Source organism: Bos javanicus, chromosome 11 (genome assembly GCF_032452875.1).
Source record: "Bos javanicus breed banteng chromosome 11, ARS-OSU_banteng_1.0, whole genome shotgun sequence".
NCBI lineage: Eukaryota > Metazoa > Chordata > Mammalia > Artiodactyla > Bovidae > Bos > Bos javanicus.
The window spans coordinates 95,930,109-95,944,537 of record NC_083878.1 but is presented as its reverse complement, the minus strand read 5'-3'; the positions used below and the strand labels follow the sequence as shown (position 1 = coordinate 95,944,537).

Genomic DNA, 14,429 nt, shown 5'->3' with positions numbered 1-14,429 from the left:
CTGGCTGTGACCCTCTCGGCCAGGCCACACTGAGACCCCTCATCCTCACTCCAAGGGACATCCCCCCAATCCTCCCCACCTGAGAATGAGCTGGGGACAAACTCACAAATGCAGCCAGCACAGACCTATGGTGCCCCCACAGTTATTTTTATGTTTCTAATTTATCCATTTAGATAATACATGCATGTATACAATCAAAAGAAATGATAAGTTCCTTAGTGTAATAAAGATACTGTGCCTATGTGGAAAAAAAATCTCTATTCTTAGGAGATCATTTCAAATACTTCAGGAAAAAAATACATATAGAAAATGTGGCAAAACATTAACAACTGGTAAGTCTAGGCAGATGGAATATAACAGACCTTCACTGTACTATTCCAACTTTTTTGTTATTTTAAAACTTAAAAAGAGTAGGTGGTTTTCTCAGGCTCCTGTGAGTCCCCCTTGAGCCAACTCATGTTCAGTTTGTCAGAGACTCTTCCAGAGACGCTCTAATATTAATCTTGGGGATTATACCATGGTTTTTTGACAACTGTTTACGGGAGCTACTAAAGGGCTACTTGGAAGAATGGATACGTGTATACGTATGGCTACGTGTGTACGTACGGCTACGTGTGTATGTATGGATATGCGTGTGTACGTATGGCTACGTGTGTGTGTATGGATACGCGTGTGTATGTATGGCTACGTGTGTACGTATGGATACGTGTGTACGTATGGATACGTGTGTATGTGGCTGGGTTGCTCTGCTGTGCACCTGAAACTACACTGTCAATTGACTAACTCCAATGTAAAAGAAAAAGTTAAAAAAGAAAGAGGCTACTTTCAGTTCAGACCACTTTCATGGCAGTGACATAAAAGTTCCTATTCCGTTCTTTATCAGGATGGTCACCTGCACTTTCGTAGTTTGCCAGAGCTCCCTCACTGGGGCTGGTGCGTTTGATGGCATTCCTGTATTTGTCCAGAATATCCTCAGCGACCTGAGCCTGTGCACTGAGTCTCGGGCTGGGATCATCTGCGGGAGGGAAAGGAGAGGAGGAGAATTAGTGCCCCTTGGTTTGCATCCACTCTGATGTTAGTACGACACCAGTAGCATAATCCCAAAGGCGGATTAGGAGGTAAGACTTTAAAAGAGCACATATCTCAGTGTTATAAGAGGCACCATGCAGCTGCCTACTCATCCCAGGTCTAGGTCTGAGAGCCTTGCCAAGGCATGAAATCGGGATGAATAGCTCCACTTTCTCATCATCGTCAGATTTCTGCATGACATTGTCAAACAGTTCAGTGCAGACTGAATGGATGATGGGATCCTACAGTGTTTACACTCAAATCACTGTTATTAGCAATGCATGCTAACAGAACTTCCAACAAGGCGTTTTTATACTCAGGCTTCATTTATTCAGACATCTCTATGCTGAAGGAGAAAAAAAACGTATTCAGACTTAAAACTTAACCCTTTTAAATACTTTTAAAATGCCTTCCTCCACTTTTCCTTCATGAATTTTTCTCTCTACACCGTATTTAAAACCTTCAGGTAATTTATATTCTATCTCACTGAATCTCACCATGACAGTTACAGGTGCTGGACTAGAGAGCACTTTTGTGCATGCAGTGGCGTCAGAGGCACTCCCAGAGAATCTAGACATTCTGGGAGAGTGCTTGAATTGTACCTGGCGTACACAGAGAAAAGGTTTACCACCATCACAGGTACTGACAGGCCCACTATCCTGTCAGCAAAATAAGCACATCAGTTATGTTTTCCTGGAGTCAGTTGGCAATGTCACTAATTAACAGTTAACAAAGCAAAGAAGCGCTACAGATCTATGGGACAAAACATAGTTCCAAGGTGAGATGTGAATTCCTGAGACAGATCTAGGCCAAGCAGGTAATATCCACACTCCGGTAGAATCCCATTTTTTAAAAAAGTCTTAAAACATATATTTTTAAAAAATCACTAGAATGTATATATTCCTATGTGTTAACTGCAGCTAGTGTGAATAGCAGCTGACACTTACTGAGCTTAGCACGTGCCAGGAACTGTGCTGAACAATAACCCTACAAGGGAGGCACCATTACCACCCCTATTTTCAAGAAAAGGAAATCTAAGTAGAAAGAGGTTAAGTGGCATGCTCACAGGCTCTTCTTCTCTTTCTACAAAAAACAATATTTAGTGTTTGTGTCTCTGTAAAATTGTGGTAAAACTGTAGGGAGAAACAACTGCCAAAATAATTTAATTTCTGCTATAATAATTTCAATGCATGGTAAGAAAGTCCTAAAAAAACATGATCTTCAAAATGAAAACTTACAAAACCTTTATTGTTACAAAATCTTCTTTCTGCTATTGGTTTTGAGTGCTGTTGAAAGCTCTGAAAAAAGGCTAAACATAGTGAAAGCAATAATGTTGCATATAACCTTTATTTCTATAATGCCATTTAAAAAAAATTTATCTGAGGACAATAAACAACAAGAACAAATAACTAAAACATACAAAAAATGCTATATGTACAAGGGGATGAGTGTTCCAACTTAAGTAGTTTTTCATAGTAAAAAAAAAAAATTGCGTATGATTAAATATCCAAAAGCAAGAAAATGGTTTACATTGCCATAAAATCATGATAGATGATCCAAGAGCCAATAATGATTAAAAAACCACCTATGTCTAGGAGAAACTGGGAGAGGGTTTATGAAATAACGTGTGGTAAAAGGATACAACTCTGATTTAATCATGAAAAGCCGTGTCTAGGTATGGAAAGATTCAGAGAGAATATGAAAAAAAGAAAAGGTGGCGAGATGATGGACAGGCTGTTAAGAAATTCATAACATTTCAGAAAATTGATTTAATGATACTTTTCCGTGAGTCATTAATTAAGAGTGTGTAAAATTTCTGCACCAGTCGGGCAGCTAAACTGCTTGAATCAAACACAAACAAAATGGAATATTTTATGGGAAAAACTTAGTCAACTTAGCTTCTCCTTTAGGCACCAAGAACTAATAAAAATGTATTGCCTAAAGACACGAATAAAAAATAATTTAAAACTTCTCCAAAGTTACTAATTCAAACATTTTGAAAACCTGAGATTTCTTCATTGAGTATTCCACTCTGTAAATGGTGGTGGTGTTCTAAAACGAGGAGCATGGTAAGAAAACACGGAAATCTTGCCCAAACTATGCCTTTCCAATTCTTCTCAATCAGACTAAGTGCCAAGATTCATGTGTGATTTGACTTAACACCCACAACCCTTAGCACAGTGCCTGGCATGAGTCAGATGTTCAACAAGTGTTTGCTGGTTGAATGAGGCCTGACTGCTCTCAGCAGGAAACCTGGCCTGAAAGCACAGCTACTGCTGATAAAAGCCCTTTATTCCAGGAAAGTCATTTCATTAAATAAACAGGAAGGGACGCCGGGACATAGAACCGTCTACATGTATTTCAGAGCTAGACATGATGGGGCTATGTGGTGAAATGGGATTCTACCTGTACTATGCTGAGCTCTTTGAGGAGGATGTTCTTTTGAAACTTATCCCATTTTTAAATAAAAACCTTCTTTTTACCTGAGTAGGATAACATAATTTAAAAATCAACACAAGAAAAAGAGAGACGAGGAATTAATTTCCCTCCAGACGCTCTGCAGTCACTGGAGACAGTACACAGCTATCAAACTCATGGTTGGCTTGTCAATACTACCTCTCATACTTTTTCCTTTCAGGGTGTTCATTCATAATATGCCAAAAAGAAGCTGCAAAAATACAAATGCTGCATGAGGTAAGAACCCAACCCCTAGTTATATATTCCTTGGGTCAGATAACAATGTTAAAATGATTCAAGCTGTAAAAAAACTGGTCAAGTTTACAAATCTACTGATGTTGTTTGAACACTTCTCGGGGAAAAAAGGAAATGATTAGGTAAAACAGAATTTCAGTGATCCTGAATAATCAAGAACTATAGACGGAAATAAACTGAGACTTCTACAATCAACGTTAAAGGAAACTACCGTCAGTGATCCAAAGATACGGCATGCACAGCGCTGAAACCGTCACCACACTTTCCTCAAAGGCGTGGGAGGTCGTCATCCCACTAAGATGTCGGGTGCTAGGGCAGGCCCAGAGGCTCAGGGTCAGGGGCCTCATCATAAATGCAAGTTATGACAATGAGGATGATGATGGTGGTGGCGGTCTGCAGGAAGAGCACACTGTGGCCGCCAACTGGAAACCACAGAGCTATGAGAACATACTCCCCACTGTACACACACAGACACACTCGTCTAAAAAGGCAACGCTTATGGCACCCAAGAGAAAGTGTTATGAAATATGTGCTCTGGGAATGAAGGAGCCAGGAAGTCCATGAGTCTACAAACCTGTGAGTGTTGAGAATCTGTCAGGCCCCAGATCATCTTTGTCTTTTTCTTGTTTTTCTTTCTTTCTAAATGGTATAGGAGCTGGAAATTAAATAAAGTCAGTAGTGTGACATATAACATACTGCACTACTCGGCAGACAGCAGTCATTCTGGAGTTAACTGGTGTGCCAACATTTCTAAGTGGAAGGAAGGTGAAAAGTTTAAAAGCTAAGAAATCCCGAGTGTCCACTGATTATCATTCTTAACATAGCATTGAAGGTTCTTAAAGAAGTTTTCAGAATCTGCTTTGAGGTCATCTGCCACAGGAAGAAGGATTTAACAGGAATCTACTGGCACTGAATCAAAACCACTGCCTCTTAACCTCTGCTCAAAAAAACACAACACGTTCAAAGCTCTGAGCCTCATTCTCTCCTCCTCTAGTGGGCCTGAGTCTGGCGTGAGAGCAGTGCTCCTCAGCTCCTGAGCACCACAGTGCCGAGAAGCGGCCTTCGGAAGCAGCCCCTCCCTTTAGTCCTGGATAATCTCTCCTTCCTAGAAGAGATGCTTTTGCCAACTCAGATTTCAATACCTATTGGAATGATGCCAGGCTATTCACACAAAAAAAGCAAACAATGTACACAACTGCCTTCCAGAATAAACACTAATATTCAGGGTATTATCATTCTCAATGATTATAAACATAAGAAGCTTAAGTTTATTCCAAGAATGTAAAGAATGAATTTTCAATGTTTATTAATAGCATCCCTTTTTCCTGCAGTAATTATTAGCAATACATATGTCAAAAGTCCTACATGTTTAACTTCAATGGAATATAATATTTAAACAACTGTGGCCTGCCTGACTTTCATTTATGAAACCATTGCCACTTCCTGCAAAGAACAGGAACTATCACTTCTAAAGCTGTACCTTAGCATTCACCTGAGTGAAAGCATTTTCTATAACCTCAAAACAGCATGAAACTCAGGCCCCACAAGAACCTCCCAGAGGAGTTGAAATTTTAGCTCTCTGAAAGAGATTTGGGGGCTTTGCTTCTTGTTGCTATTATTGCATTCTGATATCTTATAAAATTACCTTTGGGCATGGCAGAAACAAAACGTTTTCTCCACCAAGGTCTGTTCCTGTCTGATTTCTCATCATCGCTATCTTTGCGTTCTTCAGTCTGTAGAAAAAGTTTGATGTTTTATTTGTAGTTGGACAGCAGGATAAATTACTATGAAAAGGATTTTAGTTAGTCTGTAAAATACAAAAACCACTCATTTGTCTTCAAAGCAAAACTGTTCTTATTGTGGTACAGGCAGCTTCTGGAACATAGACGTATACCTTTCAAGCACTAGACTGATTGATTACTTGAGGGCAGGCATTATCTCACTACTGTCAGTAAGCCAAAAGGGTAATAGAGTCCAGCATAGAGTAGGCACTCAATAAATACTCATGAGGGATGACTAAATGCAATGCAGATAAAATCTAGAGATTTGGAGAGAGGTAGCAGTAGTATTAATAATAAAACTAAGTATGTACTGTGTGCCAAACACTGAATGAAAAACATGTATTACCTCATTTAAACTTCACAGTGGCCTTGTGGGTGCTAAGTGGCTTCAGTCGTGTCTGACTCTTTGCAACCCCACGGACTATAGCCTGCAAGGCTCCTCTGTCCATGGGATTCTCCAGGCAAGAATCCTGGAATGGGTTGCCATACGCTCCTCCAGGGTATCTTCCTGACCCAGGGATCAAACCTGGGTCTCCTGCATTGCAGGCACATTCTTTACTGTCTGAGCTACCAGGGCAGCAAAAGGGCTTAACAATAATATTTATAGTCTCAGGAAATAAATATTATTACTAAGCCCTCTTTATAGATGAGAAATATGAGGCTAAAAAAGGTTATCTCCCCAGGTTCCCCAAAGTTATACAGACTGGATGTGGCACAGCTGCTCAAAGCTAGATGTGACCAGTTGCAAAGTTGCTGCTTTGACCATCAATTATGAGTTATCATTAAGACTACATGTCAAAAGGCAGAGACTATAATTCCTTTACTAATCTATGATATGACCTTAGACAAATCATTTTATTTTTGTTTTCTCATCTACAAAATTGGAACTAAAAATACCTTCTCTGAGGGCATCCATGTGAATGGGATATCAGAACCTAAGAAGGGAAATGAGGGCACCCAGGGAGGGTTCAGTGGTGGGGGTGGGATATTCATTACATGAGGGAGACTCATCAATTAAGTACCTACATGAAGAATCATGAAAGCAGGCTTCTCACTGCTGGAGAAGGGAATTGCAAACACAGAATGAGAGACATGAATTCTGCTGTTCTTGAACTGGAAATGTTTCTCTACATAGAAAGATAGAGAAATATGCACTGGAGCATCGGGTTGGCACCTAAGTTTCACAAGGCTGGGGGAGGGAGGCTCTTTGTGTCTCATTCCAACTTTTTTTAGTAACCCTGTGAGTGCTGAAAAATTAAAAATAATAACTTATTGGAAAAAGAAAAAAAGCAGTTGCTCTATCCATCTCTGAAGGAAACCGTGAGGTTTAAATGAGATACAAAATCACTTGTAGAAAAGTTAAAAGTATCATAAAAATGCAAGATACTACAAAACCAAAGTAGAGGGATTTTTTTAATGGGTTAAGGTGCTGGACATACCAGACTGACAAACCACCTTTAGACATGACTACTGTCCCTCCTTCACCCTAGATTTATATATTCCGCATTAATTTCAGGTATCAAGAGAACTAGGCAGATGGAACACTAACTGTAGCTGACCATAACGAGCAAGCTCTTCTGCATGGCCTGTGTCCCGTACCTCTCCTCTTGAGGAGTCCTTACTCGGGGATGAAGATGAAGAGTGAGGCGCAGCCACCAAAGAAGTAGCACCAATGGCTGCGGCTGGAGGGAGTTCTCGCTCTTCATTCCCTGGGCGTCGGTTCCAGCTGGGGTCGCTCATCGGGCGCCGGACAGAAGACACGACGTCGGAGCTCCTGCTGCGAACTAATCTCTCGGGGTACGAGTGCCTTTGCTTAAACGCCTCCATCTCAGCTGGAGTCAGGATATGGGAACCGAAGGTAGGCAACCTGGCCTCGTTTCCTCCCACAGCTCCTTCCAGGATCGGGGGGTCTGGGGGTGGGTGCGACGGCCGGGCATAGTGAACCTTCGGCCTTACCACAGCAGAAGCTCCCCCTGCAACACAGGAAAAACATTCTCAGCTGAGACACAACTGGTCCCAAAAGGCATGAACAAAGGGGTTGTAGTTCTGCTCTTCTGGCCGTGATAGAACAGGAGCCAGAAAGTTCACCCGACTACTTTACCTTCGTGCGAAGACAATGGATCAAACATGGCAAGCAGAGACTCTGACTGAGACGGAGGAGAGGTCAGCTGGTGGGCACCTGAAAGACACGGGCAGACGGTGTGACCAACTCAGGAGTCATGACTCAGAGGCAGTCTCCACGCAGCGAAAAAGGCTCTCTCTTCCACAGGTTTCCTTTTTGACCAATCAGAACTTGAGGGGCATACCAGAAAAAACAGTCTAATAAATAGTATATTCTGATTACGTCAAATTCACTTTAGGTTTTTATCTACATACATGGATTTTAATTATGTTTAAGTGGTCTAGTATCCATATGCCTATTACTTTTAATGGCCAAATTATATTGTGGTTATTGCAAAGAGCAGAGTCAGAAGATGAAAATCATCAAAACTTTCAGAATGTTTTAAGTTTCCTGAGTCCACTTTGCCTTCACCTATAAAAACAAAGACAATGCTACCTACAGAAGGAGCATAAATTAAAAGTTCTAAAACTTGAAATTCACTATTGTTCTCAGCAACAGAGAACTCATAACAAAAGTGAGTCAAGCTACATTATACCACAAAACAAACTTGAACCTCTAAAATACGTTATTTTAAAGCTACAGAGTAAAAGATGATTCCTCTGAGCATGAGTGCTCAGTCGCTCAGTCATGTCCGACTCTTTGCGACCCCATGGACTGTAGCCCACCAGGCTCCTCTGTCCATGGAATTTTCCAGGCAAGAATACTGGGACAGGTTGCCATTTCCTAGTCTAGAGGATCTCCCCAACCCAGGGATTGAACCCATGTCTCTTGCATATCCTGCATTGGCAGGCAGATTCTTGACGCCTGTGCCACCTAGGAAGCCCCCTCTAAGCATATGTCTAAACAATCAAAATGAGAGACTATTAAAACACATAAGTATGCAGAGACTAAAACTCACAAATATATGAAAGAAACTGTTGCTCTAAACTTTCTAGTCTGAGTTCTTTTTTGATAATGAATGATAGTATGATTTTTCCATTTGATTTTCCTTTTGTTCTGTCTTATAATTACTTTCCTTTCTAAAAACTACAGAAATAGTTTATCATTAGGAAAGATAGCTTAGAATTATCAGTTTTCAAGATTTTGGTCTTAGGTCATGTAAAACATGCTTAATTTCTTTAAATTATTTTTTTATATTTTGGCTGCACCACACAGCACATGGTATCTTAGTTCTCCACCCAGGTTCCAACCCACATACCTGACAGTGGAAGTGTGGCGTCTCAACCACTGGGCTGCCAGGAAAGTCCCTTACAATTTCTTAACCCTAAAACCTTACTTATATGTAAGGTTATATATAATACTATAACTAATATAAGATATATTATAAGATATATAATAAGATATATCTTATATATCTCATATAAGGTTGGTTATATCTAATATAGTTAACCATACTAGCAATTAAAACTGAAAAGAATATATAAATAAAACATTTAAACTTTTGATAAATTTTATATTAAAATGTTACATATATTAATTCAATTGAATACACTCATTAAATGGTAACACAAATAACCTTTTTAGGTGAAAAGTAACTATATTTTCCAAAATAAAAAGCCAGAAGAGTGACACGTTTACATTTCTGCAAATTCCTTCATAGAACACAGCTAAATTCTCATATCTGCTTCTGCTTTCCATCTGTTGCACTGTGCTGTTGTGGTTGACGTATATAAGGAAAAGCTGATCACACAAAGATATGCAAGTAGAAAGGAGATAATATTTTAACAGCCTTTTCAGGAAACTGTGGATATTACTCTTCAAATACTATACCAAACCTTGGCAGTAGTAACTATTTTTTAAAGGTTAGCTACAATTTGGAAGCTGAAACCAGACCAACGAACTTTTTTGTACTGTTACATTAAAATTCAAGTGGTCTGTCTTGCACTTTGAAGGAATCTTTTACCCAAGCATGATTTTGTTACATCATGTGTTGGTCATCTGGAAAATACTGGTTCAACTAGATAAATGCAGATCTTCCAAATGTTGACACCATTCATCATATAATATCCAGAAAAAATGACACTCTCAGTATCACCACCAATCTCACCAGAAAAGTTTTTAAATAGCAGTAATCTGTCATGCTCATGGAGGTAGACACAAAGCTTTCAAAAATTCTGATTTCTATCTGAAAGCCTGAATTTTATCACTGGCAACAAACTCTACCCTGTAAGTTGTTTTCCTTGAAATAACAGGCTCATTTTGTTAATTTTCAAGAAATGTCTGCCAAATACCCAAGTACCAATAACTACAGCTTATCATTCTTTCAAGTAAAAATGATGTTTCATGAAAAAACAAACAATGAAAAAAGAAAAAAAAAGCTACTTCAGCTCATAACTCAATCATATAAGCTTTTCCTTAGACATGCCATCATATTTCAGAATGCAGCAAAAATCCATTAGGGATATTTCCTGTGTCTTCAGAATATTAGACAGATGTGTACTCAAGGGTTGAGATATAAAATTAAATAATTTTTACTGCTTTATCAAACACATTCATAAGTAAAACTTTTATTTTTTTTAACTCTGAGAAAAGAATACAGTGACTGGTAGCCTGGTCCTGCTGTCCTGCTTTGTCCTAAAGGCCTCGGCAAATTTACCCATCTTTCCTTGTGTACTATCAGTGCAACGTCAGTATGGTACAAAGGACAATAACCTTTTATTATACGAAACCAGTTTTGACCTCATACCTCCCCAACCCCTTGAGAGGTCATAAGGGCCCTCAGTGGACCATGGACATGACACTCTGAAAACTGCTGGTTTAGAACAGTGGTTCTCAACTGGGGCTTACTGTACCACCGAAGTGATCATTTGGCAATGATTTTTGGTTGTTCCCCGATAGCTCAGTTGGTAAAGAAGCTGCCTGCAATGCAGGCAATCCCAGTTCAATTCCTGGGTTAGGAAGATCTGCTGGAGAAAGGATAGGCTACCTACCCACTCCAGTATTCTTGGGTTTCCCTTGTGGATCAGCTGGTAAAGAATCCGCTTGAAATGTGGGAGACCTGGGTTCAATCCCTGGGTTGGGAAGATGCCCTGGAGAAGGGAAAGGCTACCAACTCCAGTATTCTAGCCTGGAGAATTCCATGACTGTATAGTCCATAGGGTCACAAAGAGTCAGACACGACTGAGCAACTTTTACTTTTGGTTGTCACGACTGCACAAGAAGGGGATGGTACGCTTCCAACAGAGGCCAGAGATGCTGCTAAACATGCTACAATGCACAGGACAGGCCCCACAGCAAAGAATCACCTGGCTCAAAATGCCATAGTGTTGAGGTAAGAAACCTTGGTTTAGAATAAACAAAAATGTAAAAATAAAAGTACTTCAAAACCCAGTACCCAAATCCTATAAAGCAATTATCCTTCAATTAAAAAACAAATTAAAAAAAAAACCCATTACACAGTATATAAAATCACTACTTACTAGCACTCTGGTACTTCTTCCCAGTGCTTTCTTTAGGATAGGTTTGTGTTTTTTTTACATTTTATTATCTTATATATAAAATGCTTTAAGATAAAATTTCCAAGTGATATTATGTTCTAGGTATTTCTCCAAATTATTTCATATTCTTTAAAGTATTTAAAAAACAGCTGTGTAAGTTCTAATAAGTGGTTACTTCAAAATTCACTTAGCCATTCTATTTTTCAGTTCTTAGGTTGTTTTAAGTTTTCTGCCAATATAAATATTATGAAGAATATCTTGGTGCCTAAGACTTTCTCCATACATCAACTGTTTCCTTACGACTGATTCCTACAATGGATTAACTGAATGAAATTTAGTCTGTGAACCTTATTTTAAGGCCTTATACACATAATGCCCCAAAGATGTATAACAATTGATATCACCATCAGCAATGTGTTAAGGTTGACAGTTTCAGTCATGGATGTGATCATTTCTATTAATAAAAGTCATTCTCATTTCCCCTTCTTACCATGGGTGACTTCATCCATGTCTGGACTAGTGACAGAATCTTTACCCCCAAAATCAGAGCTGCACTCAGATCTCAGATCTTCAATCTTATTGGGAATATCCTCAGAGGTTGCACTTATGCCTTCAGAAAAAAAAATATATATATATGGTAAAAAAATTAACAGCAAGAACAACAAAATAACCACACAAAAAGTATATGAAGTTTGGAGAAATGTATATAGTCTCACATTCTTTTGTGTCCCAGTTCTTTACAAGGGAGTTGTTTGGTATTATATCCTTTCTCGTACTATTGCTTAAATATATTTACTTTGATTTGTACAACATAATCAGAATTACCACACGACAGCTAAATACAGTAGCAGAGGCTACCAAGAACAGATAGTTATAGAGGGAACACACACAGACTGTCTATCAACCACTCTGACAAGTTCTATAAAGGCACATAGTAACTTCTCACAGATGTCAGATCCGGAAGAAATAACTGTTTCCTGGGAGTTACTCAGATCTTAAACAAAATATATATCTTTGCTATTGACTTTATAAAGGGGGAAGTGGGAACACACCTTCAAGTCCTTATGCCTTAAAACAAGACAGACATACCCGACACAACACTGAGGCCTGGTGTGCTGGGGCGGGAACTGACCTCCCTGACATCCGTATCATCAGATGTGCTACCCAGTCCAGAACAGCTCTCCAGTTCCTGCAGTCGCTCTTCCTGCTTTAGATCTGGGGCCTCTAAGCAGAAGAAGTGAGGTACCACATTAGTGATTCTGCTAGCACATCACAGTTTCAGCTTTTGTGACCCAGATGAAGAAAGCTACTGGGGCATGAACAGACTCAGTGCAAACAGACTTCCAAGTCTGGGCCAGTTAGCAAAGCCAGTTAGATCAAGTGTTAAAGAAGTCAAGGTTGTGGTTTTTATCCCGATACAGGCCAGTTCACTGTGAACAGATGAAAACTCTGCTTCCAGATCACTAATGTCAGAGTATTTTTTCTTCTGGTTAAGTAAACTAAAGAATACAGGCGAGCCTGCCATTAAATCAACCACTTTCTAAAAAAATAACTCCAATGGTGGCTCAGATGGTAAAGCACATGTCTGCAATGCAGGAGACCCGCGTTCGATCCCTGGGTTGGGAAGATCCCCTGGAGAAAGAAATGGCAGTCCACTCCAGTAGTCTTGCCTGGAAAACCCATGGACAGAGGAGCCTGGTAGGCTACAGTCCATGGGGTCATTAAGAGTCGGACACGACTGAGCGACTTCACTTTCACTTTCCTGGATGCTTGGCAGTGAGCTAATCCTACCGTCTCCTTATGGACAGGTCAGCATGTCTGAATGTGGTAAGGTTAAAAAACACATATCAAAATCACTTCATATTTTTGAGCCAAGCAGATGAAACAGAATGTAATTCAGATACCCAGTTGCTTATATTTGCATCCTGGTAGTTGATACTTAGTTGAAGCCAAGGATTTAAATTCATAAGCAGAAAAAAAGCAGAAATGCAATACATAAGAGAAAGTACAAAATACACCTAGCAGGCTACAGTCCATGGGGCTGCAAGAGTTGGACAGGACTGAGCAACTAAACCACCGCCACGTTTATAATAACCCTGCACAAAAGAATTCTTGGGATTCCAGAGTCTCAATTTCAATGCATTTCAAAAATACATTCAGTATCTTTGGGTTAAATTCTCCAAATCTAAACATGCTTATTACCAGGTATTCAACCACTCAAGGTTCAAGCTGTGCTGCTATTCTTCTCTTGCAGTAAGTTAGTAAGAGACATTGAACTCAATGTCCCACATAGAATCCTGATGAGTTACTAACAATTGCTTTCAAGATAAATGAACCAAGTCAGAAAGCACCTGTTATCAGCCTCTGCCATCCAACTACATTTTTTCTTGATGGATGCAAAACATCCTAAACTAATTTATCATTTGAAGTTTTTAGCAATGTTATTGCCTCATACTTGTCAAACGTATATCTGACAAAAGGTATACATAATATAGAAATTAGGATGCCTTACATTAAAAACTTCTGTGCAAATCAAAAGCAAACAATGACAGCATACTAACCTGAGTCACTTGGCAATACCTCTACACTCCAAGCTTCGCTTGTTGTCTCTGATATGGTGGAACCAGTGCAGGGGTCAAGAAGCACTGACCCCGAACCTGGCAGGCACAGTAAACTGCCTAACATGTTCTCTGCTGCTGCACCTGCATAACCAACGGGGAGCAAAGGGTTAACAAAGATCCTCAGGGAAAGAGCAGTGATGAAGGAAAAAGGGCAAACACGAAGCTAACAACATCTCTCTACTCACAAGAAAAAGGCCAAGGTAAGAGTAATTTCAATCAATAAAACCACTAAAAACACACATTTCCCACTTGGGTCACAACAGCACGAATGCCTTTTCATCAGTTTCCTACTATTCACCTTGGTCTCCACTGAGAAAACACAGTTCATTAGGTCAAGTCATTGCAACGAGCTTTCACTCTTGTTTTTCAGCAAATTTTGTGTGTCCTCAGCACTTCTCTAATAATTATAGTCCTTCAGGGATTAAAAACACTCAGAGACATTTAACCACAGAAAGTTATACTGGCCAAACGTTTTTTTCTGGCACATTAACCACATATTCAGAGCAATAAAGTATATTTGCAGGAAAATACACATCTCCTTTGTAGCATTCACTCAACTGCAAATACAACTTATTGCCCAAATACAGTTCACCTATAGGAAAAATATCACTTTGACATCTGGAACAAAATAATGCAAAACCAATTGGGAAATCTATTTATACGTCTTAAAAATACAAACAGAAAGATT

At 39.5% G+C, this 14,429-nt stretch overlaps 1 protein-coding gene across 7 annotated transcripts in view; it reads right to left on the bottom strand.

Annotated features, from left to right (window-relative positions):
* GAPVD1 (GTPase activating protein and VPS9 domains 1) overlaps positions 1–14,429 on the bottom strand; it is a 75,132-nt gene that overhangs the window by 15,948 nt on the left and 44,755 nt on the right. For 4 of the 7 annotated variants that reach the window (XM_061433501.1, XM_061433504.1, XM_061433502.1 and 1 more), the window contains exons 11-18: positions 13,682–13,822; positions 12,210–12,344; positions 11,611–11,730; positions 7,663–7,740; positions 7,161–7,534; positions 5,426–5,513; positions 4,355–4,435; positions 893–1,015 (exon numbers count right to left, since the gene is read on the bottom strand). In XM_061433501.1, the coding sequence (XP_061289485.1) occupies positions 893–1,015; positions 4,355–4,435; positions 5,426–5,513; positions 7,161–7,534; positions 7,663–7,740; positions 11,611–11,730; positions 12,210–12,344; positions 13,682–13,822 (1,140 nt within the window). The remainder of the gene's footprint in view (positions 1–892; positions 1,016–4,354; positions 4,436–5,425; positions 5,514–7,160; positions 7,535–7,662; positions 7,741–11,610; positions 11,731–12,209; positions 12,345–13,681; positions 13,823–14,429) is intronic. The other 3 variants (XM_061433506.1, XM_061433507.1, XM_061433508.1) reach the window with 1 other exon arrangement.